The 25606-nt window shown below is 60.6% G+C and overlaps 2 protein-coding genes and 1 non-coding gene across 3 annotated transcripts; 1 reads left to right on the top strand and 2 right to left on the bottom strand.

Moving 5' to 3' along the window:
• The first annotated feature begins 1730 nt into the window (after window positions 1-1730).
• On the top strand, window positions 1731-12507 carry DAGLB (diacylglycerol lipase beta). The gene is made up of 15 exons (XM_056128503.1): window positions 1731-1928; window positions 3918-4069; window positions 5808-5979; window positions 6336-6594; window positions 7487-7609; window positions 7774-7901; window positions 8362-8488; window positions 8853-8936; window positions 9592-9669; window positions 9941-10021; window positions 10106-10233; window positions 10591-10659; window positions 10735-10807; window positions 11591-11841; window positions 11930-12507. Exons 1-15 carry the CDS (start codon window positions 1834-1836, stop codon window positions 12123-12125), a joined length of 2016 nt encoding a protein of 671 aa, XP_055984478.1. The 5' UTR covers window positions 1731-1833; the 3' UTR covers window positions 12126-12507.
• A 1537-nt stretch (window positions 12508-14044) lies between these two features.
• RAC1 (Rac family small GTPase 1) lies at window positions 14045-25261 on the bottom strand. Its single transcript, XM_056128545.1, has 6 exons — window positions 24987-25261; window positions 20136-20207; window positions 19071-19188; window positions 15866-15928; window positions 15537-15696; window positions 14045-15439 (listed from the first exon to the last, which is right to left on the bottom strand). Exons 1-6 carry the CDS (start codon window positions 25019-25021, stop codon window positions 15309-15311), a joined length of 579 nt encoding a protein of 192 aa, XP_055984520.1. The 5' UTR covers window positions 25022-25261; the 3' UTR covers window positions 14045-15308.
• Window positions 21844-21985, bottom strand: LOC130036674 (small nucleolar RNA SNORA79). Its single transcript, XR_008794437.1, has one exon. It is a non-coding gene; the product is annotated as a small nucleolar RNA SNORA79 (small nucleolar RNA).
• Window positions 25262-25606: the final 345 nt, after the last annotated feature.

The raw sequence follows: 25606 nt of genomic DNA, 5'->3' as shown, positions 1-25606 counted from the left end.
GTTTCCTTCTTCTTGCCACTTGATCAAGAGAGGAGTTGAGGAAAACGGGGAGTGAAAAATCAACTCATGGGTGGAAAGGCCTTGTAGAGAACATACATCCCTGCCTGTCAGTGCCAGAACCAGGAAACTGGACAGTTCCTGTCAAGGTCAAACAAGGATCCATAGAAATCCTCAGTTGATTGGGGCCAGGGTCATAGGACAGCAGGGAGGGTTTGCCTTGCATGCAGCCAAGCAGGTTCCCATATGGTCTGAATGCAGAGCCAGGAGTAAGCTCTGAGCACGGCTGGGTGTGATCCATTCTGGGCTTTGGGAGTAGACTCGGGAGTCTAGCCTCTTGCCAGATCTCTGGATTCCAGCCTGGTCTGAATAGGAGTTACCTGCTCTATTATCCTAACAACCTCATTTGCTTCTTTAAGAACTATTTTTTGACTTGGACAAAAAGATTTTTTTTAATGTTTTAAAGCAATATATATTTGGTTTGGGGGCCACATCTGGCAGTGCTCAGGGGTCACTACTGTCAGTGCTTGAGGGACCATATGCAGTGCCAGGGATCAAACTGGGTTTGGCTTCGTGCAAATTAAGTGCCTGAATCCCCCTCTGCTGTCTTAAAAAAAAAAAAAAAAAAACCTTTAGTAAGGTGAATATACTTGGCATTTCATATGATGGAATAAGGCCTAACTTAGCCAGTGGTATATTATCTGGAAATGGCAGAATACACTTGCAGTGATTAGAAATAAACTGCCTTGCATATGTGAGGCCCCCCTTTCAACCCTGGAACCAAAACAAAAACTCCAAAATACAGGTACTTAACCACTACCACTACCTTAGCTGTGCGTGGTGGTGGTTTTAAGTTCACAATATCCTTCTTACTAGGAAAAGCCAGGATAGAACCTGGCCTACGTGCAAGGCAGTTTATATCTCTAACGGGTTGTTTATCTCAGGCTGCAATCACATTTCCCTTTTGTTTTTGCACCACACCCTGCAGATGCTCGGGTTACTCCTGGCTTTGCACTCAGGAGTGTTTGACACACACCCTTGGCAGTGCTTGGGGTGCCCTGGCTCGCTGTTCTCTCCCCTGCCCTATGCTGTTCCTAGAACCATTACCTCAGCCCCAAGCAACACAAGTGTGTCTTCACTTTTGTGGCCATTCTCCAGCCCCCCAAATCTTGCCATTTAATGAGTTTGTCATAGAAGTATGTAACAGGACTCTTGGACTCTGCAGAGCGCGAGTGGGACAGACAGCCCATGCCCTGAAGGTGGGCGGTGAGCGAGAACGTTGGTGATATGGTACCACAAATTGCACTTTGAAAACAGGTCGGGGGACGGGAAAGGACTGGGTTGCTCTGTTGGCTCAGGTGGCCGGCCCAGGGTGGGGAGGGGGGGACGCCTTTCCGGGAGGCAGTGACACAAGTTGAGGCCCGCGGGCAGCAAGTGACCAGGAAGGACTTTGAGCAGAGACACCCCCGGACCTTCGAGGAAGCTGGGAAGGAAAAAGCCTCGCCCGCCGCTGAACAAAGCGGCGCGAGCAAACCGCACTCATCGGAGCACGGGGGGGGCGGGGGGGGGAGTCCCGCCGACCTGGCATACCCCGGAGCCCCGCCATCGACTGTCGTGGGCCAGCCTGAACCCTGGGGGCCTCCACCGGAGCCTTCCGTGCCGGCCGGTCTGCGCAGGCGCGCGGCCCGGGAGCCCAGTGCGCCTGCTCCCGTCTCGGCCCGCGCGTGCGCCCGCGGGGACTCGGGTCAGTTTGGCCGCGGGCGCGGGCAGCGCGCGGGGCTCCGAGTGGACGCGGGCGCGTGGGGGCTGCCCGGGACCGGGCGGCGGGCCTTCGCCATGCCCGGGATGGTGCTCTTCGGCCGGCGCTGGGTCCTCGCCAGCGACGACCTGGTGTTCCCGGGATGCTGCGAGCTGTGCCTGCGGGTGCCGTGGTGAGCGCGGCGGGCTGCGGGCGGGCGCCGGGTGCTCCCCGGCTGGGACGCGGGTGTGTTTCTCCCCGTCTCCCGGCTGGCAGACTGAGGCCCAGAGCGCGGACACTGCTCGGGGGATTCGGCTGGGCCCGGGGGATGATGGGGGGTTGCACGGGCCGGAGAGGAGTCGCGCACTTGGGCATGAGCCCTCCCCGCTTGGACGCGCTGGCGCCTCCTCGCTCGTCCACCGAAAGCCACGGTCTGGCCTGTCATCCCCGGCGCCGAACACCCGGCACCTGCGCCCAGAACTCGGGCCGCGAAGCCACGGTTGCCGGTGGCGGGAGGCCGGATCCGGGAGAAACCGACAGGCCTGGCCTGTGCCTGACTCTCGTGTGCCCGGAGTCGGGGCGACGCAGAAGGTCCTTAGCAAAAACTCAAATCTTGGGGAGAAAGGAACAGAAGAACAGGAAGTGAAAGAGTTTCTCCCTTTCATCGCAAGCTCTTTCGGAGATCGTTTCCCTTTAATATTTTTAGACAGAGGCATGAGATCCTAAATTTGCCGTAAGCACCCAAAAGTGATCTAGTCCAGTTTCATTTCTGTTTTTATTTTGGGAACCAAGGTGCAGCCATGCTCGGGGCTGACTCCTTGGCGGCACTTGGAAAGGCCATATGGGGTGCCAGGATCGAAACCGGGTTGGGGGCATTCAAGGCAGTGCTCAGCTGCTAGCCCCATGTTTCTGGTCCCCAGTTTCACTTTTGGACTGGAGTCTTGGATGCATTGATTTTACCAAGTGGTGCCCAGCTGTTTGCAGAAATACCTCAGTTCCTTGGCACTGTTTGATGGTATCGCTCATTATGACCTCGATGAAGAAATGTGTGTATGCGCCCCCCACGGCCTGTGTGTGGGGTTTGTCAACACCCACCGTGGAACATCATTGCTGGGGTGTTGGCTTCAGTTTGTTTGGTTTTCAATTTGGGGCCACACCCAGCGATGCTCAAGGATTACTCCCGGCTCTGCACTCAGGAATTACTAGTGGCGGTGCTCGGGGGATCCTATGGGATGTTGGGGAGCAAACCCATGTTGGCTACGAGTCAGGCAAACGCCCCTCCGCTGTACTGCTGCGCCAACCTCTGTCTTCTGTTTTTTCCCTCTGGGAGTAAAGTATACACGTTAATTGCTCTGCTTCCAGTGGTCAGGAGTGCTCCTGCCTCCCGAAGCTTGGGTGATACTGGCCTCCTGGTGGCTATAGTTGTGCTCAGGTCTCAGAGCGGGCAGACGTGGAAGGGGCAGAGCCTTAGTACAGCAGGGAAAGCATTTGCCTTGCATATGCCAGCCAGAGTTCGATCCCTGGCACCCCAGGAGCAATCCCTGTGCAAAAAGCCAGGAATAGGCCCTGAGCACCATCAGGTGTAGCCGCAAAATAGCAATTAAAAAAAAAAAAAGAACAACCGTGTAAGCATAGAAAGCAAAGACACCAAAGCCAGGGCTGAGCTCAGGGGTACAGCTTGGGCCTTGCGTGTTTGAAGCCTTTGATTCCGCCCACAGGATCCCTCCCCGCCCCAAGCCAAACACACATTCAGTTCTTTTTTTTTTTTTTTTGCTTTGTGGGTGACACCTGCTGATGCACAGGGGTTACTCCTGGCTCATGCACTCAGAAATTACTCCTAGTGGTGCTTGGGGGACCATATGGGATGCTGGGAATCGAACCCGGGTCGGCCGCATGCAAGGCAAACGCCCTACCCGCTGTGCTATCACTCCAGCCCCAAACACACATTCAGTTCTAGTAAATTTGTTTCCATGTATTTTGGGGGCTGGGGGCTCACTCCCAAGCATTGCCAAGACTCAAGACACGGGGCTCCCACTGGCAGAGGCTGAGCTCCCGCCCTTTGGACGGTCTCCCCATCAGTCGCTGTGTGGATGGGGACGGTGACATTCCAGCACACATCCCACCTTGTTCCCGAGAGCCATGGCTGCCTTCGTCCTCCTGAGACTGTGTCGTTTCTCTGCAGGTGGTTCGGCATCCTCAGCCTCTACCTGATGCACAGACGGAAGCTGGACTGTGCGGGGGGCGGCGTGCTCGCTGGCTACCTGCTGGTGCTGCTGGTGCTCCTGGCCATGGTCATCGGCACCCTACTCGCCATCGTGTGCGTCAGCATGAGAGGTAGAAGCTTTCCTCCTCCCTCCTAGGCTTTGGGTGTTTGGGCCCTGCTACTCCTGGCTCTGAGCTGGGGGTGCTGGGGTGCAGGGAACAGGTGCGCTCCGAGTGGTATTCTCGGGGGTTACTCCTGGAAGTGTCAGGGATCCAACCCTTGTTGGCTGCGTGCAAGGCAAATGTCCTCCCTCTGTGCTGTCACCCCTACCCCTGGCCTTGTCCCTCTGACCCCCTACTCTTGCTTTGCTGCTTCCCGGAGAGAGAATCTCATCTCCTATGTGACCCTCCAAGATATGTTCAAATCACCATGTCACTTTGGCATGTCCCAGGCTTCGAAACCATCATCGCGGTCAGTTCAGGACGTTTCAGCATCCCTGGGAAGGATCCTGTCTCCTAGTAGGGAGTCCTCCCAGGACTCCTCGCTCTGCCTCTCTCTAGCTGTGCTCCTCTGGGGTGGCCTTTGGTTCGATCCAACCAGCTGGGTCTTAGGGCAGCCTGTCCTCATGGTGTCGAGGGTCACACACTGGGTGTCGCAGGCGGGGCCGTGGTTAAACTTGGGACCTCGTGCCTGCCAGGTGGGCGCTTTGCTGCTGAGCACGGCCCCTCCAGAGTTGTGGCGACTGGCGGCTCCTCCCCAGTGGGTGTCCTCTGGGTTCTTTATATCTTTCGGAAACAGCCACTCCGAATGTTGACACACGCTTGGGATCTGTGCATCAGAGGGAATTGCGAGAGCATAGGGTAACCCTTGAGACTTTGGGGACCTACCAGATTCCTTCCCAAGCAGCTGCGCAGTTTCCCTGGCCCCCGGCACGCTGACAGGTGTGTCTTCCCCGAGGCTTGACACCTTTGCTTGCAGCCACCCGGTGGGCGGGAAAGAACGTCCTGTGGCACTTTCATTGAGCTTGTTTGTTCGGTCTGGGGCCACTCCAGGTCGTGCTCACAGCTCTGCACTCAGCGATCTGTCCTGGCAGCGATCTGGGTAGCGGGTGTGGCGTCAGAGATTCCAATCAGGTCACCTGTGTGTCGGGGAAGCACCTTCCTCCCTATACTGCCCTTCCCACCCCATTGACGGTGGGTTGGTTTTTGGACCACATCCAATTATCAACACCTGGCGATGCTTGCAGGTGTGGGCTTGGACACATCCAGGGTGGGTTCCTCCGGCCCTGGACTCTCGCTCCGTCCCTCTGCTGGCCGTGGACCATTTGCTCTACCTGTGCCGGTTGTCGGGGGTCACTCACCAACGGCAGCTCTGGGGTGTTGGCGCCTTCCCACTCCATTGCTCTGGCTCCTCGAAGGCCCCTAGCGAAGGAAGATGTTGGCCCAGGAGAGACCCCACTGTGGCCGGGCACACCCACTCGTGAGAGGCCTCCGTGCGCCTCATCAGGCGGCAGGGATGACGGAGCCGGGAAACGGCGGCTCCCGTAACGGGCTGTCTGGGTGGAGAGGCGGGAGTAGGAGGAACACACAGTCTATTTGCCGAGAGTTAGGGGAACAGAAGGCGACTCATCCCATGCATGGCCTGTGCCCTGCTTCCGCCGTACCCACAGGCCGGGGCTTTATGCTCTGTGTCGGCCGACTCAGTCCCCAGGCTTGGCCCTGTGCCCCTGTTTCACTCCTGAAAGCACCAAAGTGTGGGCGGTGATGGGTGATGGGAGGGCTGAGACCCCTGTGGGGTGGGGGTGGGCGTCGGCGGGTCCGTGTCACCAGGTCTTGTGAAGAGCACCCATGCCCGCCGCTGTTGTTTCAGGAACCATCTGTAACCCCGGGCCACGGAAGGCCATGGCCAAGCTGCTCTACCTCCGCCTGGCGCTGTTTGTGCCCGAGATGGTCTGGGCGTCCCTGGGGGCAGCCTGGGTGACAGACGACACACAGTGCAACAGAGTCGTCATCAATGGCATCATTGCCACTGTGGTGGTCAGGTGGGACTGCCCGGCCCCCGGCAAGAATCAGGCAGGACATCGCCCTGGGGGGTTGGGGTCTGGGGTCAGGTCCCCACAGTCCTGGCATCGACCATGTCTGCCATCCTTGCGGGCACCTAAGAAAGAACCCCTCCCCCCCCAAGGGGCAGCAGAGACCCCCTGCAGCGCCAGCCTCACAGCCCTGAGCCCACAGTGCCTGGCAGGGCGGGAGGGTCTGAGCATAGGAAAAGGGGCCTGTCCCTCTCCCTCTCCCTGTCCCGGTCTCTGTCCTGTCTCTGTGCAGTGCCTTCTTCCCGACCCTCTTTCCTGCCCTGCCTGGTGCCAGCGTGTCACCAAGCCCTGCCTCCCCCTTGCAGCTGGATCATCATCGCCTCCACGGCCGTGACCATCATCATTGTCTTTGACCCACTTGGGGGCAAACTGGCTTCTCATCCCTCAATCGGGCCCGAGTCCCTGGACCACCGCGAAGCCAGCCAGTTCTTCACGGGGCTCAGGACAGCGGCAACCAGCATGTGGGAGACGCGGGTGAAGCTGCTGTGCTTCTGTGTGGGCCGTGACGACCAGGCGCGGGTGGCCTTCGCCAGCACGGCCCAGCTCCTGTCCACCTGCTTCTCGGTAAGGCCTTTGTGGGAACAGGGTGGGGCCAGCGGCCCCTGCTCGGCATGCTGGAGCCCCTCACGAGTCTTGCCTGGCTTCGGTTTGGCTCGGGGACACCCCCAGTTGTGCTCAGGGGTCACTCCTGGTGGGCGTGGGGGGCATCTGGACATTGCATGCAAGGCGAGCGTGCTGGCCTCTGTAGCGCCCCCCCACTTCCTATATCTTTTTTTTTTTTTATTTATTGAATCACTGTGGGAAAAATTACAAAGCTTTCAGGTTTTAGTCTTGGTCATGCAATCATCAAACACATTTCCCTTCACCAGTACTTATTTTTCACCACCAAGAAACACTTCCTATATCTTAATCTGTTTAATCATTAAAACTGACTTTGGGGGCTGGAGCAATAGCACAGCAGGCAGGGCGTTTGCCTTGCACGCAGCCAACCTAGGTTTGATTCCCATATGGTCCCCCGAGCACCGCCAGGAGTAATTCCTGAGTGCATGAACCAGGAGTAACTCCTGTGCATCGCTGGGTGTGACCCAAAAAAAAAAAACAAAAAAAAAAACTGACTTTGGGGTCTGGAGAGATAGCACAGCGGGAAGGAAGTTTGCTTTGCATGTGACCAGCCCGGATTCAATTCCCACCATCCCATATGGTCCTCTGAGCACCGCCAGGGGTGATTCCTGAGTGCAGAGCCAGTAGTAACCCCTGTGCATCGCTGGGTGTGACCCAAAAAGCAAAAAAAAAAAAAAAACCTGACTTTGCTGGTTGAGCGGGGCTGGACCCCAGGGCCTCATGCGCGGCCCTTGACGCCTGGGCCCCACAGCAGCCCCACGGGGACCTGTGGGTGTCCACGTGCCTTTGTCCCCGTGGGCTACGTGAAGCCATGACGCCGCACGATTGCCCGCAGGACACGGACCTGGTGCCAAGTGACATTGCGGCTGGCCTTGCCCTGCTCCATCAGCAGCAGGACAACCTGAGTGGCAGCCGTGACCCTGAGGAGGTGATCAGCTGTCCCCTGGGGTCCCCCCAGGTAAGTCCAGCTGTCCTTGGGGCGGGGTCTGGCCTGGGAGAGAAAAGTGCTCCAGGCCAGTGCTCCAGGGTGGAGCGCCTCAACCCCTCCCAGGGCGCCTCCCCCACACACACACACACACCGGGCATGGCTAGGCAGTATTGGACACAGTGGCTTCCCCCCAGGACTCGGAGCTGGACGCCGAGCTGGAGAACTGCCGCCACTACATGCAGTTCGCGGCAGCCGCCTATGGCTGGCCCCTGTACGTGTACCGGAACCCCTTCACGGGGCTCTGCAGGATTGGGGGCGACTGGTAGGTGTGGCTCCTCAGGGCCCTGGGTTCTGTGTCTTGCTCTGAAGTTTTGGCTTAGGTCCCCTCCAGATCAGGCCTCCACCCACCTTCCCACATGGTGCCCCGGGTGAATCCCCAACACCCCAAAGCGTTTTCCAGGGCCCACGGAACCCAAATGCCACCCCAAATCAGCCAGAAACCACCAAATAAACCGATGCAGAAACATTCTGAGCCTCGGGGATGGTGCCCGCGGCCTGGGAGTCTGTCCCCGTCCCCAGTATGCCCAGTGTGCCCTGCCCTCACTCCAACCCCCTGAGAACCTGGCCCCCCATCCCCGACCCGCCACACGCCATCTGGACCCTAGATGGCGGCAGCACCTGGAGGAGCTGGTCAGGTGTGGACAGAAGCCACGGGGGGGGGGGGGGGGGGGCACAGGGACATACATGTATCCTTTACGGGCTGGTGACACCGTGCCATGCAGCTGCAGGGGCCCAGTTCTCGAGGACGGCCCAGTCGAGGGTGAGCGGCTGCGCTGCCACCTGGGCTCCATCCTGCACACCACAGGGCTGCAGTGCCGCGACTTTGTCCACATCAGCTTTCACGACAAGGTCAGTGCACGGTGATCGGGGCTGGTTTCCCGCCAGACAGAACAGAGGTGACGTGTCGGCCTCAGAGGCAGCGCTGTGTCTCGGGGACAGCTGCTGGGCGCGGGGCTACTGAGGGGCTCGGTCTCTCCACCAGCCCCCGGTGATCCCCACAGGGCTCTGGGGGACCAGCGGGGAGCTTCCACCACCCAACCCTAGCCTTGCAGAGGCAGCCTGTGGGTCACCTGGGCTGATCCCCCCACCAGAACTGTGTCCCCATGGGCTCCCTGGTGGCTCCTGGAGAGGGAGGGACAGGACTATGTCCCGGCAGATGGGCATTGGCGCCTGTGCTGGGGTTGGGGCTGGCCCTGACCCCACCCGCCCGCAGGTGTATGAGATCCCATTCTTCGTGGCGCTGGACCACAGGAAGAAGTCGGTGGTGGTGGCCGTGAGGGGAACCATGTCTCTCCAGGTTAGCAGCACCCCCCCACCCCTGCCCCCAGGCTCGCCCCTCCCACCCACTGGCTACCCTATGTCTGCCCCAGTCTGACACCTCCTCCAGGAAGACCCCTGGCTCCCAGGGCCTTTTCCAGGCTCCCGTGGGCTGCTGTGGCTCGCAGTGGTGCTCACCCCCCTGCCTCAGCTTTAGGGTGCCCCTGTGCCTTCTCAGCTGCCCCTCACTGCTCACCCGGTGGGCCAGCCCCTCATACGCTTGCGCCTCCACCCCTGCCCAGTGGCCTCCCTTGGGCAAAGATGGCCTCTGCTTCTAGAGAGCAACCAGTGCTTGGAAGCAGCCCACCTCCAGGAAGTCCCCTGGTCCTGCAGGGGCATCTCCTGCCCGCCCTGCCTTCTTGCTCTCACCGAGCAGCCCCGGGAAGGGTCTGGACTTGATTCTGGCCTTGATGCCCGGACCCCACAGTCCCCGCCCAGCCAGAGGCTCACGCTGTGGGCCTCAGGACTCCCTGGCTAGCCACCAGGATTTCCTCCTGGATCCAGGCAGTGTGGGCTCCGCTCTGAGTGTCTCTGGCCCAGGAGATACCCCATCTCACTGCAGGACCTGCCCCCAGCCCCGCAGCCCTCTTCCCCACCCCCACCCCCACTGAGTCCTCTCCTTGGCGACCTTGCAGGACATCCTGACGGACCTGTCAGCTGAGAGCGAGGCCCTAAATCTTGATTGTGGGGTGCAGGACTGCTCAGCACACAAGGTGGGGCTCAGCCCTGAGTCTGTGTGTGGGGGGGGAGCCTGACCCTGTGTGGGGGGGGCTGACCCTGAGTGTGTGGGCCACCTGGCCCTTAGTGTGGGGTGGAGGGCGGGCCTGACCCTGAGCGTGGGCACAGGACTGCTCAGCACACAGGGTAGCACCTAGGCCCTGAGCGGTTCCAGAAGACCCCCAGGGGTCTGGTTCCCCAGTGAGCAGTGCAGTGTCTGTGCCTCTTGCCTTGTGGGGTCGGTACAACCAGCTGTGTCTCCTGCAGGGGATCTCGCAGGCTGCCGGTTACCTGCACCGCCGGCTGGTGAAAGATGGGATCCTGAGCCAGGCCTTCAGCGCCGCACCCGTGAGCCCTCAGCGCCGCCCACCCAGCCCCGCTGACCTGCCCCTCGCCCCTGCCCCGCCGACTTGCCCCTTTGTCCCCCCCCAGGACTACCGGCTGGTCGTGGTGGGCCACAGCCTGGGCGCTGGCGCGGCGGCACTGCTGTCACTCCTGCTCCGGGCCGCGTACCCGAGTGTGAGATGCTACGCTTTCTCCCCGCCCCGGGGGCTGCTCAGGTACTGCCCATGGCGGCGTCTTCCCCGCAGAGGCCGGTGAGGTGCCCACCAGGACCCACCGTCCATGGGTGGGAGGAGGGGAGTTCCCGGAGCGTTGCGTCGCCCTAGCGGTGGCTGCCGGGCGGGGCTGAATGTCCAACCGGGCTCGCTCCAGCCCTTCCATGCCGTGGTTTTTCGGGGTCTCACGTTTTCCCAGGCGTCTTGGGGCCTGTCCACGGGAGGCGCCGGTCGAAGGCTCCGCCCGCTGCCGGGGGTCCGGAGTCCGTGGAGCCCTGGTGGCCCTGCTCCCCTCAGGAGAGGCCGGGGCTGGGCGTGGACGGTCCCCGCCCCTCACTAACGGAGCCTTTGGGGTTCCAGCAAAGCCCTTCACGAGCACTCGCAGAGCTTCATCGTGTCTCTTATCCTGGGCAAGGATGTGATCCCCAGGTGAGTGGGGCCGCGGGCTGGGCGGGCACAGGCGGGCCGGGCGCGGGACTGAGCTGGGCGGTGTCGGTGCGACAGGCTCAGCGTGACCAACCTGGAGGACCTGAAGCAGAGGATCCTGCGGGTCATCGCCCACTGCAACAAGCCCAAGGTAACAGGCAGGAGTGCAGCTGGCCCTGCCCTGGCTCTGCAGGACAGCAGGAGCTGTGAAGCAGGTGGCTTGGGCAAGCAACGGTTCGCTGATGGCCTTCGCTGCCAGGCCGGGCACCCCGGGGCCGAAGTGACAGCACGGCGGGGAGGGCACTAGCCTTGCCTGCCACTGACCGGGGTTCGATCCCCAGCATCCCATATAGGCCCTGAGCTCAAAGCCAGGAAGGAGGAAGCCCCCCACACAGGCCCGGCTGCAGGGGCCCCTGACCCCATCCCCAGCGCCACATAGTCCCCTGACCACTGCTGGGAGTGACCCCGAGCAGAGCAGACAGACACGCGGACTGCCTGGAGTTGGGGTGTCCTCAATGCCTGTATCATGGGAGCAGGGCAGGGCGTCCTTTCCTGTGGCTCTCACTGAGGCAGACTGCCATGCTGAGCCGGCAAGCTGCCTTAGAGGACACAGTGGCCCTTGAGTTCGGTGAGACTGCTGGGTGTTCCCGGAGCTAAAAGGCCATCCCAGAGGGGTGTTCCTGGTAACCGGGCCCCTGCATACACCTGGCAACACCCCCAGGGACCTGGGCCACCTCCCTCTCTTTGGTGGTGCTCAGCCGAAGGCCTGCCACTTCCTGGCCAGATTCCCACCTGTGGCCTTTGGGGGGTCTGCTGGGGGACCTGCGGTGCAAGCAGAGGCGCCCCTGCTCAGCCGCTGCCTGGCCTCAGGCTGGGTCCCCCGGCATGGGTGAGTGTCAGCACCGCTAACCAGACCCCTGGCTCTCGCCCTCAGTACCAGATCCTGCTGCACGGGTGCTGGTACGAGCTGTTCGGGGGGAGCCCCGCCAACTTCCCGACGGAGCTGGATGGGGGCCAGCAGGGGGACCTTACCCAGCCTCTCCTTGGGGAGCAGAGCCTGCTAGTGCGTGGCTCCCCGAGCTACAGATTCTCCAGCGATTCCCCGCTCCGGTCCTCCCCCCAGTACCCACCCCTGTACCCCCCGGGCAGGATCATCCACCTGGAGGAGGAGGGCACTTCTGGTCGGTGAGTTGAGGGGGGGGTCGGGGGGGCCTCTGGCACCCACGTGTCAGCGTGATTCAATGCCGCCCCCCCCCCCCATCCCCGCCTCCAGGTTCTGCTGCTCCACCACCCAGTACAGCGCCAGGTGGGCCCACGAGGCTGAATTCAGCAGAATCCTCATCGGACCCAAGATGCTGACCGACCACATGCCTGACGTGATGCTCCGCGCCCTGGACAGGGTCGTGTCTGATAGGGCCACGTGTGTGTCCTGCCCAGCCAACAGAGTGGCCCCCGCGCGCATGGCCTAAGTCCTGAGGGACCGCCGAGTCACTGCTCTACTGACAAACAGGCAAACAGTGGGAGAGGCACCAGGTCCCAGCTGGGATAGAGGGCAGGAGAAGCTTCTGGAAGCCTCCCTGGGTGCCTGCACCTCCCCACCCTGCTGGGCTGTCCAAGGCAGAATGTAGGGGCAGACTGGGCCTTTCTGGCCCCCCGGAGCTCGGGCTCAGCTGTGAGGGCGCCACAGGGACCCCGCCGACATCCACCGAAGATTGGCTGGCAGCCCGCAGAAGTTCACTCAGGCACTGGCGTACCCCCAAGCTGCTCCCCATAAACAGATCTGTCTGCTGTGAAGCCAGCAAAGCGGGTCTGAGTCTTCTTGGCGCCCTGAAGACCAAGGGTCTCGCTCACCAGTCACAGTGAAGGGGTTTGCGTTTTAATATTTGGGGGCTAGGGAAGCAATCTGTACCCAGCTCTCACTGCCCCAACTGTTTTTTTCAGTCACAGCCCAAGGAGGAGGGTGGGCTGCCCACAGCCACGCACAGCACCTCCGGGCTAAGACAGGAACTGGGCACAGGGGGGTTCCCCACGAGGTGCTTCCTCGGCCCACAGCCCAAGTGGGCCTCAGGGCACTGGCAGCCTCCAACCTGCATGAGAGGCCAGGTCGCCTCTGCTCCAGTCTGTACACATACGCCCTCCTGTGGCTGAGGGGAAGGAGCACACGTGTAGGGTCAGAGACTCAGCTCAGCTGGAGATAAGGGCTGGGGGTGCAAGTTACTAAGCAATTAGAACCCAGTTCCAGGAGAGGGAGGATACCTGCAGGCACTGCCAGGGCTGACAACTTCATAGGTGGACAGCCAGTGACTATCGGCCACAGGCTTGCCGTGCATGAGGCTGAGGGGCAGGTCCCAGCATCGCCAGGGGGCGCTCCTGAACACAAGGCCAGGGTGTGTGCCCCAGTACTGTGACTGTAGGGTGGGTGTTTGACTTTCATTTGGCTGACCTGGGTTTGATCCCAGCATCCCCTAAGGCTCCCTAAGCAACACCAGTAATTCCTGAGCATCACTGGGTGTGGCCCCGCAAAAGAATCAGAAACTCAGAGTTGGATTGATAGGACAGTGCTACTGGTAGGGCACTTGCCACGCATACAGCTGACACAGGTTCGATCCCTGGCACTACATAGGGTCCCCCAAGCCCACCGAGAATGATCCCCGAGTGCAGAGCCAGGAGTGAGCCCTGAGCATCACTGGATGTGGCCAAATAAACAAAGCCAAAAACTCCAGTCTGGGCAGTGAGCCCAGGAGACTCGAAGAGACGCAGAGGTGAGGCCAGGCAGCCCCTGACCCAGCCATCTGAGTGTGCTCCTGGCTACCGGCTGGTCACTTAGTGAGGCCGAAGGTGGTGACAGCACTGCCTAGCGGGGCCAGGCCCTGGCAGCCTTCAGGGTGAGAACAAGCAGGGGTCTCTCTCTGGGGACGACGCTCAGAACCACATGGTCTCAGCCAGACACCTGGTGTGCCCACCAGCATGGGGTCGGGGAACCTTCACAGTACTTAGAAGGTGGATTCAAACATTCTCCAACAGCTTGTGGTTCAAGAAAGGATCCTAACTCAGTTGTCAGTCTGCACCCCCAACAGCTGCACCCTTCATAGCAAGCCCTGCTCCCCACACCCTGGAGGCCCCAGCACAGGCTCCTCGGTGAGCCCCAACCGTGTGCTGGCCCCTCCATCTCTCCAGGGATGCATGAAAACCTGAAGGTGACCCAGGATCCCACTTCAGGATTTTGTGGCTCTGGAGCCACACCTGGTGCTCTGGGCTCTTTGGCCAGTGCTCGATGGAACTGAAGTAGGTGTGCAAGGCAGGCCCCCCCACACACCATCTCACCAGGTGAGGCAGACACACAGTCAATTGTTCACTGAGATCTCAAGAATTCGACTATTACCAGGTATCTGATTCAAGGATTTATTAAGTCATACATGCAAAACATACTGCTAATTGCATTAGCAAAAGATCAATGTAAAAACACTCCACAATTCTGCAATTGTCAATTAAAAAAGTTTTGTTCTAGTGGTTGAAAGTTCCAACCTTGTGTTCTCGCCAGTGGGTAAGTTGTACAAAACTCTGTTAGCACAAGCACGGTCTTTACAGAATCTCAGACCCAAAGGAACAGTGGAAGGAGCCAGGAGGAAGCGTGGCCAAGGGGCAGAGGGCAGCGTTAGTCAGGGTGCGGAGCTGGCCGGCTGTAGTGTTAGGAAGCCCGGGGAGGTTGGGATATCTAAAATATTTAAAAAACTAAAAAGCTGCAACACATGATTTTTACACCTAGTCACTAGAAAACTAAGAAAGCGTCGGTTAGCCGAGTAAAGGATCAGGAAAACATGGGATGCACTTTCACTAATCTACCCCAGAAGTAACGCAGTGTCAGGAAGTTCTACAGGGAGGCCTATTGCTCACGAGGGAGGTTCGAGGGCAGGGGCTGGCTGAGCCGCCACGGGAATCCCAGTTCCAAGATGCGTTAGGAAGGCCCAGCCAGGGGACAGAGCGCTGGGGCCCACACAGTAGCCTCCCTGCACACAGCGCCCTGCAGAAACGTTCCCCGGGACATTGATTCGTTTTCATCGTTCCATGTACGATGCAGTGTGAATTCACCTTTGCCTCAGTTTGTCGGAATACTGTCTTCACCTCGGGTCACAGGAGGCCCACCCCCCAGCGCCCCCCCGGCCAGAGCAGAATTCTGCAGGGGGGGGGGGGGGGCGGAGGGAAGGTTCTGGTCCAACTCCGCAGAGGCTCCAACACTTGGATGTCTCAAAACATTCGCTCGGGACTCGGCACCCCGAGGGGCTGCACCCGCCCGTACAGTACGAGATGGGGGAGGGGAGGGGCCCTGGGCAGCACACCCTGCTGGGCGCAGGCCGGACCCTGGTTCCCTAACTTCAGAAGCTACAGGTTGGGGGAGACCAGGCCACCCCGCTCACCGGCTCGGCTCGGCGATGCGGCGGAGGTCACGAGGGGTTTGGCAACACTCTGAGCAAGAACTGGGGCTCTCGAGAAATAAGGCTTTAGGAAAGCGTCGTTTTAGGGCTAAATTTTAATAGAATGTGAAAAGTTTTAACTCTTACACTTGAAACAAAGCCTTAAAATGACTGATTGGTTCAAGGGTCTCGTGGGGAAACTAATCTGTAACAAAAACTTGGCATTGCGCGGCGCGGCCCTCACAGCAGCAGGCACTTCCTCTTCCGCTTCTTGACGGGCGGCGGGCAGAGCACGGCGCGGATGGCCTCGTCGAACACTGTCTTCAGGCCCCGCTGCGTGAGCGCCGAGCACTCCAGGTACTTGACGGCACCTGCCGAGAGATGCAGTTGCTGACCCTGCCCGCAGGGGGAGCGGCCAGCCCTGCCCCAGGGATCGCCCACCCAGCAGGGTACAGGGCTCACTCTTACCGATCTCCTTGGCCATGGCCAGGCCCTGCGGGTAGGTGATGGGCGTCAGCTTCTTCTCTTTAAGCTTCTCGATCGTGTCTTTGTCATCCCGGAGGTCGAGCTTGGTGCCCACCAGGATGATGGGGGTGTTGGGACAGTGATGTCGTACTTCGGGGTACCACTGCATGGGAGGGGGCAGGTGAGCACGCTCCGCCCACATGTCCTGTGGGGTGGCACCCTGTCCCCACGCTCACAGCGCGGCAATGACTGGAAACAAGTCTAGGCGGGCTCCACTCTCGAGTTCCCCATTGCCTGACCCCTACCAGTGCCCCCCAGGGCCCCCGACTCACCTTCGCACGCACATTCTCGAAGGACGCAGGACTCACGAGAGAGAAGCAGATGAGGAACACATCCTGGGGGAGATGGACAGTGAGGATGCGCCTGCATGCCCCTCCCTGGGCCCGCTCAGGCACCCCCAACCCCCCAAACCTGCACATGGAGCAGCTGAGCTTCCGGGGGATAGAAGCGGGGTCAGTGGAGAGAGCTGAGGCCGGCAGCCCTGCTACTAGGCCAGAATCTCCCTCCCGCCACGTCCCCCCAAACTGTGTGGCCTTCTTTGTTCCGCCCCCAACAGGGATCACCCCCACCCGGACGGTGCTCTCTGTGCTGGTGCCTGCACCCCTCCTTCAAGCCTCCAGCGGGCACCAAACAGGAAGCGAGGACAGAGGGGAACCCAGAAGAGCCCCCCCCAGGCTCCACGCTATCTGCAGCAGGTGCAAATGCCCAGGCCCCACCTTCCCGGGAGACCGTCCTGCTTCTGCGGAATAGATGATGCCCCCTCACCTCCCGCCGAGTGGCTCCTGGAGGGCTGGGGGGGGGGGGGGCGGGGGCGGTGCATGCTCGAGCGTGGGTCCCCGCAGCCAGCCCGAGCCGGTCAGCTCACCAGCGCTGCAGTTAGCCCCGGCCGGCCACCACACCGACACCGACACCAAAGCAGGGTGAGAGGGTGGGGAAGGCCAACAGCCAGGGTTAGTCCGTCCAGCGCGAGCACCAGCCAGGAGCTCACGGGGAGGGGCGGCCCTGGGCTCACGCTCCCGGGGAGCTGTGAGGGGGCAGAGGGCGAGCTGGGAACTGTTTACATACGGCAATCGGGGCCCCCGGCTTGTCTGTGCCCCTGCAGCCTCTATCCTTACTATACGGCTCTCCAACCTAGCAATGCAGAACTCGGTTTCAATTCAGTAAAGATGAAGGGAAGTGACAAACCACACAACCTGCTGTCACTCCTCAGCATCAGCCCTCTGGAGGGTCTGCAAGCTGCGGGGGGGGGGGGGGGGTCCTGACAGTCTCACCTGATCTGCACCCGCTCCACTCCATGGCCCGGCACCCACCCTTGCCCCCCACCACAGTACTCCACATCTACCTCTTGCACCCTGAAATGGGAGAGTCGCTTTCGGCACCGCCACCGAACCCTGGAATGGGCTGCGTGGCAAGGCATGCAGCGGGCTCTCTGCAGCCCAGCCCAGCTCCCCAGCGTCCACTCTGGAAGGTTCCCCAGAGACTTAGCCCATTGCCAGATCTCAGGAGGCTACCAGGACCCTCGGGGAGCAACCTCCCCCCCCCTGCTGTGTCCACCTCCCTGCCCCTCCCCCATCGCAGCGCTGGTCAGTGCCTGCCTGTCCCCACGACCCAGGGTTCTGTCATGGGCCTGGCCTGGGGGTGGCTAGAGGCGCTTCAACTCCCCAACCCCAAAAGCACCTCCTCCTCCTGCCATAGTCTCTCGCAGAGCGGGTGGGACTCTCATGGAGATGCACTCCCCACCTGCTCCCTGAGACCACACCCAGACCCACCTCACCCCCTTTCCCGCTGTGCCCAGGCGAGTGTGGGATGCAGCCCCACTTGCCGCCCAAGGGCAACAGGCTCTGCCTTGTATGACGGCTGCGGTTTTGGGGTCACACTTGGGTTCCTCAGAGGTAAGCTCGGGGAGAGCAGGAGGTGCTGAGGCTTGAACCCAGCTTCCGGCATGCAGAGTCTGTGGTCTAACCAGGACCACACAGGGGCCTGTCACCTACCACCGAGCACCGCTTGGCCCTGAAGGCTTTCTCCTTCGGGCCACAGGGTCAAGGAGCCAGACCCCCTTCCCAGGAAACCAAGATCAGGGCGCTGGGCCTTGGGCCAGCCCTGCGGGGGACGACGGCCCCAGGCAGAAGCACACGTGGGTCGTGGGTCGAGGGAATTTCCCACGGGGGAACCGCACAAGCTGGAACAAGGGTTGGGCAAACCTGCGGCCCCACGTGTTCCGAACAGCGGGGTCCCGAGCCACGGGAGCACATGGTGCAGGGTCAGGTCAGGTCCAGCAGCTCGTGGCCTCAGGGTTGGAGTTATGGGGCTCAGAGGTGCAGGGGTCAGGGGCAGGAGCAGGTCCCCGCCATGCCGGATGGAAGCCCCGAGGCTCCATGGATCCACCCAAGCCCCCACCACAGTGAAGCGGCCGCCAGTGCAACCAGGAGGCCTTACACAAGCCCACCACACGCTTCCTCCTAGAGCCCAGGGAAGACCAGTCAGTGCCGGCCCCAGGGACGCCACTGGGTCCTCAAAGGCTGCTGGGCCGGCGGGGCCCCTCAGTGCACGCTCCAGGCTCCATCCTGAGTGAAGTTTCTGCACCGCCAGGTGGGAAAGCCAAACCCCAAATGAAATGCAAGAGGATGGAGAGACTGGCCAGAGCCCCTCACCCCCTCACCAGACTGGGACCAGCCCTGGCCCCTCCAGCCAGCCCCACACCAGCAACTTCTGCTCCCCAGGACCCTGCCCTGGCGGATACAGCCCCCAGACTCCTCTGTAACTCGGGGGGGCCAGGGAGCCGCTCACAAGAGTCTCCTGCAGGCGGCTGCCCACTGATCCTGCCCCCGTGGGACATGCCACCACCCAAACAAACCCCCAACGATGCTGAGACCTGGGAACAAAGAGGAAATACAGGACCCGTGTATTTTATAAACCTGTACTAAATCCTGAGCTCAGCTGGACGGAAGGAAACACTTCTGTCAGCCCTGGGGTCACACCTCAGAGCCCCACCGGCCCCCAGAAACCCTTCCCAAATGGCTCCATTCCACCCGTGCCACAAAACTGCCAAAGCAGGGGCTGGAGCAAGAGCACAGCGGATAGGGCGTTTGCCTTGCATGCGGCCAACCTGGTTCAATTCCCAGTATCCCATATGGTCCCCTGAGTACCGCCGGGGTAATTCCTGAGTGCAGAGCCAGGAGTAGCCCCTGTGCATCGCCAGGTGTGACCCAAAAAAGAAAAAAAAAAAAAACCCTGCCAAAGCAGAAGGGGGTTTGTAGGCACGGTAGGGACCCCTCCTAGGGCTGGAATGCAGAGACCAGCCAGGGCACCCACTGCTGGACCAAGGCCAACACTCGACAAACCCCCTGAACCGGCCACAGAAGGAACTCTACAGGTGACACCAAGTGCCCGTCAGGAGCGGGGAAGCCCAGAGTGCATTAAGCTTCAGACAAGAGCAGGAGCACGGCCGCCAGCAGCACCCGAGCACAGGGGCCTTACCGTCTGCGGGTAGGACAGGGGGCGCAGTCTGTCGTAGTCCTCCTGCCCAGCCGTATCCCACAGGCCCAAGTTCACGGGCTTCCCATCGACCATAACATTGGCAGAATAGTTGTCGAAGCTGCAGACAGGAGCGAGGCCCAGTTAGTCATACGTGACCCGGAGCAACGCCAACAAGCGATGGTCAGCTGTAAAACCCAACTCGACTCCAGGAACGGGCAGAGCACACGGATGCCCCGTGCTCCCCTCTCCGTGCTCTGAAACTCACGTCTCACTACACTGTGGGTGCCAAGTCCGACTGGAAGGGCCACGGCTGTCGAGGGCCAGGCCAACCGTGCCCCTGCACCCCCAGTGCTGTGACCCATCCAGGGGAGCCAGTGTGAGTCCTGGCACCAGACAGATGGGGATGGCAGCGAGTCCTGAGTGAGGCAGGTAAAAGCACGAAGGCTCCGAGGGGCCACGAGCCAGGCCTGGCAGCAGATCTGGGTCAAGAGCACGCTCTGCGGGAGCCAGCTCCACGGGCCGGGAAAGCCACAAGCGGGCAGACACGTCTCTGCTCCGACAGGGAACCACACAGGTGTCCTGAGCCCATGGGAGCCAGCGGGAGCCCCCGGGAGATTCCCCAATAGAAAACGCTCCCCCCACCCACCCCCGCCCACTGGGGAACCAACGGCGTACAGCCAGCCTCTTCTTCATCCTCCTCTTCCTCACACCCCAGTTTCCATTCCAAAGCCAGATGCCTCAACAGTGACAAGACTCGCCAGGCACAGCCAACTCGAACCGAATGGGGCGGCCCAGCTCTGGCTGCCAGCACACACCGCCCAAACAGCCGGCAGCGACTCTCCTCACGATCGTCTCTAGACTCCTCAGGTTTTCTCCTGTCTCCACGCCCAGGACGCACTTAGGGAAACTAGCCATGCTTCCGCGGTGGAAACTTGAGGTATCTTTTCAAGAAAGGCCCAAATACCTTCTAATTAGCCCCTGGTGAATGCTAACAGGAAAATCACTTGTGTCTGTTCAGAGATTAGTAAGAGTTTTGACAGCCAGGGTGAAGGCGCGCTCACTCACACGGTGGGGATGTACTCTCCGGGGAAGGCATTGGTCGTGTAGCTGATCAGGAGACACGTCTTACCCACGGCGCTGTGGAGAAAGGGGACATGTTACGTTAGCAGGACTTGCAGCCAAGCCATGGCCACACTCAGACACTTACCTCGAAGGAGTCTCCGCGTCCCGGCCCACACCACACCCAGCTCCGTCCTGCACGCAGAAGCTAATGAACTAGGATTTTTCAGGCAGGTGGAGTTTAGAGCCTTCTAGTTAGGCCCCTGCTTTTGGCACAAGTCAGGAAACAGTAGAGAAGTGCAGGACTCAAGAGACACAACGGATTTGGTTGTTTAGGGGGACCATACCTGGTGGGGCACTCCGGGAACTACAGAGCGTTCTGGGGATTGAATCTGGGTTGGTGGGATACAAGAAAGTGTCTTCCCCCCCGTCCTGTGTGTCAGGAACTGTCTCTTCCTTAAACCTCTTTTACCCAAGAGCCTTCATCTTTTTTTTTTTTTTTTTTTTTGCTTTCTATGGGTCACACCCAGGGATGCTCAGGGGTTTCTCCTGACTCTGCGCTCAGGAATTACTCCTGGTGGTGCTTGGGGGACCATATGGGATGCTGGGGAACCCAGGTCAGCCACGTGCAAGGTGAACGCCTTAGCTGCTATACTATCCGCTCCGACTCCAAGCCCTCAATTTTATCCTTACTTTGAAAACAAAGGCCACAACCCCATTGCCCAAAGGCTGGCCCTGGTTTTTGACATCACTGGGCACCCCCGACTGCCTCAGGCAGGCGCCCCCAGGCCAGGAACCCCTCGGCTACAGCCGGCAGGAGTGGCCACCAAGCAGTGCTCAGGGATACTCCTCGCACGATGCTGGGGGGGGGGGCACATGAGGTGCCGGGGATCCAACCTGGATCCGAGCATGTAAGGCCAATGCCCTCCCTGCTGCACGACCCCTCCTGCCCCCACAGTGCTCTGCTATGTTCCTCACTTTCTGAACTTAAGGCGAAAACCTCTCCGCGAGGACAGATGACAAGCTCCTCCGGTCTTGCCAATACTTGTTTCCATCATGACATTACTAAGCACTTAACAAGAGCTGGAACTTCCCGGCTCAGAACCCGAGTCAAACATGACCTCATGAGGCGGCGGCCGCCAGTGGGGAGCCTTCTCCCCCGCCTTGGAGAAGGTCGAAGGGCAGAGGACAAGGGCAGAGGGCGGGCGGTTCCTCCCTGCACCAACTTCCCGATGCCCGTTTTTCAACTGTCAAGTGAGTGCAAAGGCGTGGAATGTGGGCCCCCCTGGGAAGACCCCAACACTCCTCAGAGGCCCAGAGAATCCTCAGTTTGCATCTGGCGTGGAAGGAGAACCCCCAGAAAACTAGGCCCAGGTGCAGAGCAACAGGAAGCCCCCAACCCTGACGGTGGAACAGACAACAGAGAGTCACAAGGGCTGAGGCCATCTCCGGATGGGACATGGCCAGGGGCTTCAACTACTCAAAAGGGGGCCAGAGCCACAGGACAGTGGGGAGGGCGCTCGCCCTGCACACGGCAGACCTGGGTCCTATTCCCAGCATCCCATACGGTCTCCCAAGCACCGCCAGGAGTAACCCCCTGAGCATCGCTGGGTGTGACCCAAAAATCAAAATATAAAGTCTCTCCTGAAAGAGACTTCGGTTCATAAAGGTGCCCGAGACCTGATGCCGAACGGAATTGTTTTTTTTCCCTAAACAGTGTTTGATTCCGCAAATTTCAGAGAATACACAGATAATCCCATTATCCCAATATTCTCTGAGTGAAGAAAATCAGGTTTGATGTATGATGAACTAAAATCCCAGTGCCAATGCTCTAGGCAATGAGAGGAACGTCATCAAATTGAAATTGTATCAATGTCTGCTACAAAACTATGGCGTCCTATACAAAAATGATTTAAGTGGTAGAATTCTGACTTTCAGCATAAGCATCTAGCCTTTGTTTGAAATATTCACTCTAACTTTTAAAAACACACGAAGAACATGCTCTTCCCATTAGTGTACATATTAGTGTATATTTTTCTCTCCTTTAAAATCCACAAATACACACCAGAGGCCAAAGTCATTCCCAGCTCCCCACAGACAGGAAGTGACCACTGAGGCAAGAAACACTGCTATCATTGCTATCGGCCTGGAGAGAAATGAAGCAGTGGGCGTGACCCATGCACTCTGGCCTCTGCCCCCAGGAGCCATCCCTGAACACCACTGGGTGTGGCCAGAAAACAAAAATTTTACCATTCACCTTGGAATTTCCAATTTTATATACTGAACTGTTTAAACTAACCTCTCCCCAGTCTTTGGGAAAAAAAAATAAAGACGAATGCAATTCTACCGGAAAGCACCCGAATTCCCTTTTAAAATCAACCCTCGGGGGCCCAGGACGTGTCCACATTCCTTACACACGTGCGCTCACGCGTGACCCGGGGTTCAACTCCCCCCACCCCCAACTCAGGCTCTAACAGAAGTTTTTGAAGCGTCCAAAGCAAGACACTCCCTGGACTGCAGCCTCAGAAACTTCTCTGGGAACCCAAGCCTGGGGGCAAAGCCCCAGACAGGAAGCTGGCGGGGTCCTCGGACTTCCTGGTCGTGGAAAGGGAAGAGGGTCACAGGTGGACACACCACTCGGATGACCTCAGGAAAGGTTTATCTGCACAGCCCAGCAGTTCCTGGACAGTGGGGCAGGGAGGCCTGGGCTGACTCACCCGCAGGCCGCCTGCCAGAAGCATCGGGGAGGCCAGGCACCCACCTGCACCCACGCCCCGCCACGCGGTCCACCAACAGCGGTGGCCTGTACCTGACTGCTAACGCAGTCTCCCCACACAGAGCACGGCAACATCTGGGGGCCAAATTCCCAAAAAAGTGATGAAGAAATAGCCAACTTTAACAGCAAACTGACCAAATTTTGGGCCCCAGTGAGAGTACAGCGGGTGGGGCACTTGCTTTGCACTTAGCCAACCAAGGTTCGATCTCCAGCACCCAAAACGGCACCCAGAGTACCGCCAGGAGCGGTCCCTGAGTGCAGTCAGGAGGAATCCCCCAGGAATCCTGGGGTGTACTCTCTCCCCAAAAAACACCTAAACAAATTTTACCTCCTATACCCAATGTCAATGAAGCTGCTATACAGGGAAAAACCCAATTTGAAAACTAACTGGCCCTAGGTATAACATGGCTTTAGCACGGCTTTTAACCAAACTTCCAGGAACCTGAACTCTGCAACTTGTGGAACCTCCACTGGCCTCCACAGCCGCAGTCTAAAACTCTCAAAGGGCTGTGACTTCTTAGCCCCCAACTCAATGCATTACCAGTTGACAAAAGGAAACTTCCAACTGCCTCCTCAGGAGCACAGTTCATTCTACCAAGAAAACACCGCTTCTATGGGAAGGTTCGTGCTTTGTCCCAAAAAACGTTTGCCCATGTCTGTAAGAACCTAAACCTTCCTCTCCACTCAGACCCTGCTCAGCCCTGGAACTAGCCTCCGAAATGCCTCCAAGAGCCGGCTGGAAGGCACGGGGGTATCCCCAGGTCTGAGCGCCAGGACACTGCAAGGAGTGGAGTCCTAGTACCTCCACACCCCCCAAGCCCCAACGCCCTGAGAAACGAGTGTGCTCCAGGCGGGGAGCGGAGCCCAGCGGGTGCAGGCGGGTGGGCCGGGTTTAGCTCGATCAGGGCTAGCCCAGGGCGCGGTGGGGTGGAGGAGTCAGGGCGGGCCGAGACCCAGCAGCTGCACTGACAAGGACCAGATAAACGGGTCAATAGGCTCCAGCAGGGCCCGAATCTCAGCAGGAGATAAACTGCGCGAATCGGCCGCGATGGGGTTTGACTTTGGAAAATGCGCTGCCTGGCACGCGGCTGACCTGGCCACCTTCACTCACCCCCACGCACACCCCAGACATACCCCAAACGCCCCAGGAGTGGGACCCCCGACCAGCGCCGAGAAGCAGCCCCGAGCATGGCACAAACACTCCTCCACCCAAAATAGTCCTCGTTTTTGCATCTTCCCATCAGCCTGACATTCCCCCCCCCCCGCATATGACCAAAAGGAGCAGGATTCCACGCCCGAGTGTGCTCGCTCGGCGCCGAAAGGAAATCCAAATCACGTTCCCACGTCCAGAGGGAAAGCTTAACCCAACGCTTAAGCAATTCGCCCAAGGATCGAAACTTGCCCGCCGCGACAACGGACTGCACTTCCCCTCCCCCGGGGAGAGCGGAGCATCCTCGGGGCGCCTGCCTTGCGCCCCTCGCCCCGGGGCCCAGCATCCCGGCCGCCCCGCATCCCCTCCGCCCCGGCGTCCCAGACCCGCGGGCCGCGCGCTGACAACTCGGAACGCCCGGGGGGGAGGGGGCGGCCGGAGCGCGGCGCCCCCCGAGGTACCAGGCGCGCCCCGGGCCGCCTCGGACACAGCGGTGCTTGTTCGCGGGGCTCGGCCGGGGCTCGGCGGCGAAAGTGCATAAGCCGCGGCTTGTCCTCGCGGGTGGACAGCGCGGCCTCGCGTCACCGCGCCCGGGCCAAGGGCCACCCAGCCTCCCTTTCTCTTTCGGCAACGGGACCGGGAGCGTCTCCATCGCCCCCGGCAGCCAGGGCCGAGAAAACTTCCTCGGCGGCCAGGGCCAGAAACACCCGGGAGGGCGGAGTAGGGGGGCTTTTCCCTCCCCCACCCCCTTGCCCCGAGTAGCCTCAGGGGCGGGCGGGACAAGTTTCGGGTCAGCCGCCAGCCCGTGCCGACGCGGGGACACCCCGGAAAACCCCCCCCGGGACTCCGGGCCGAGGAGGGGGCGAGCGAGGCCGCTCCCCCCACCCCCGCGCGGGAAGGCGCCCCCCCCGTCCCGCGCCCGCGCACTCACCCGTCTCCCACCACCACACACTTGATGGCCTGCATCTGGGCCGCCGGGGGGCCGCGTTCGCGGCGGGCGGGCGGGCGCGGGACGGGGCGCGGGGGGCGGCGCGCGGCGGCGGGCGCGGGGCGCGGGGGGCCGGGGCGCGGGGCACGCCGCCTCGCCCTCCGCCGACTGGAAGCCGAAGGCCAGCAGCGGCCACCACCCAAGGCGGAGGAAAACTGCAGAGAAACAGGAAATGGCCGCTCCGCTCACATCCGGCCGCCCCTCCCCCGCGCCGGCGCCGCCGCTCCCAGGCTCCGGGGCGGGGCCGCGCCCGCCCGCGCAGCTCCCGGGCTTCCTGCCGGCTTCGGGCGCGCCCGGCCGCGCTCGGGCCGCCTCGGCCGCGCTCGGCCACACTCGGGCACACTCGGGCCGCCTCGGCCGCGCTCGAGCACACTCGGGCCGCCTCGGCCGCGCTCGGGGACGCTCGGCCGTGCTCGGCCTCCGCCGCCATCTTGGCCCGCTCCCCAGCGCGGCTCCGCCCGCCAGGACTCGGGCCGCCACCGCCGAGCCCCGCCCTGGGTCCCCGCTGACCCCTCCGGGGCGGCCACGGACCCCCGCCCCAGGACCCGGAGCTCACCCCACCC

This window comes from Sorex fumeus, unplaced genomic scaffold (assembly GCF_029834395.1).
Source record: "Sorex fumeus unplaced genomic scaffold, SorFum_2.1 ptg000064l, whole genome shotgun sequence".
Taxonomy (NCBI): Eukaryota; Metazoa; Chordata; class Mammalia; order Eulipotyphla; family Soricidae; genus Sorex; species Sorex fumeus.
Note: the sequence above shows the minus strand (reverse complement) of the source record. Positions and strands in the feature narration are given on the sequence as shown.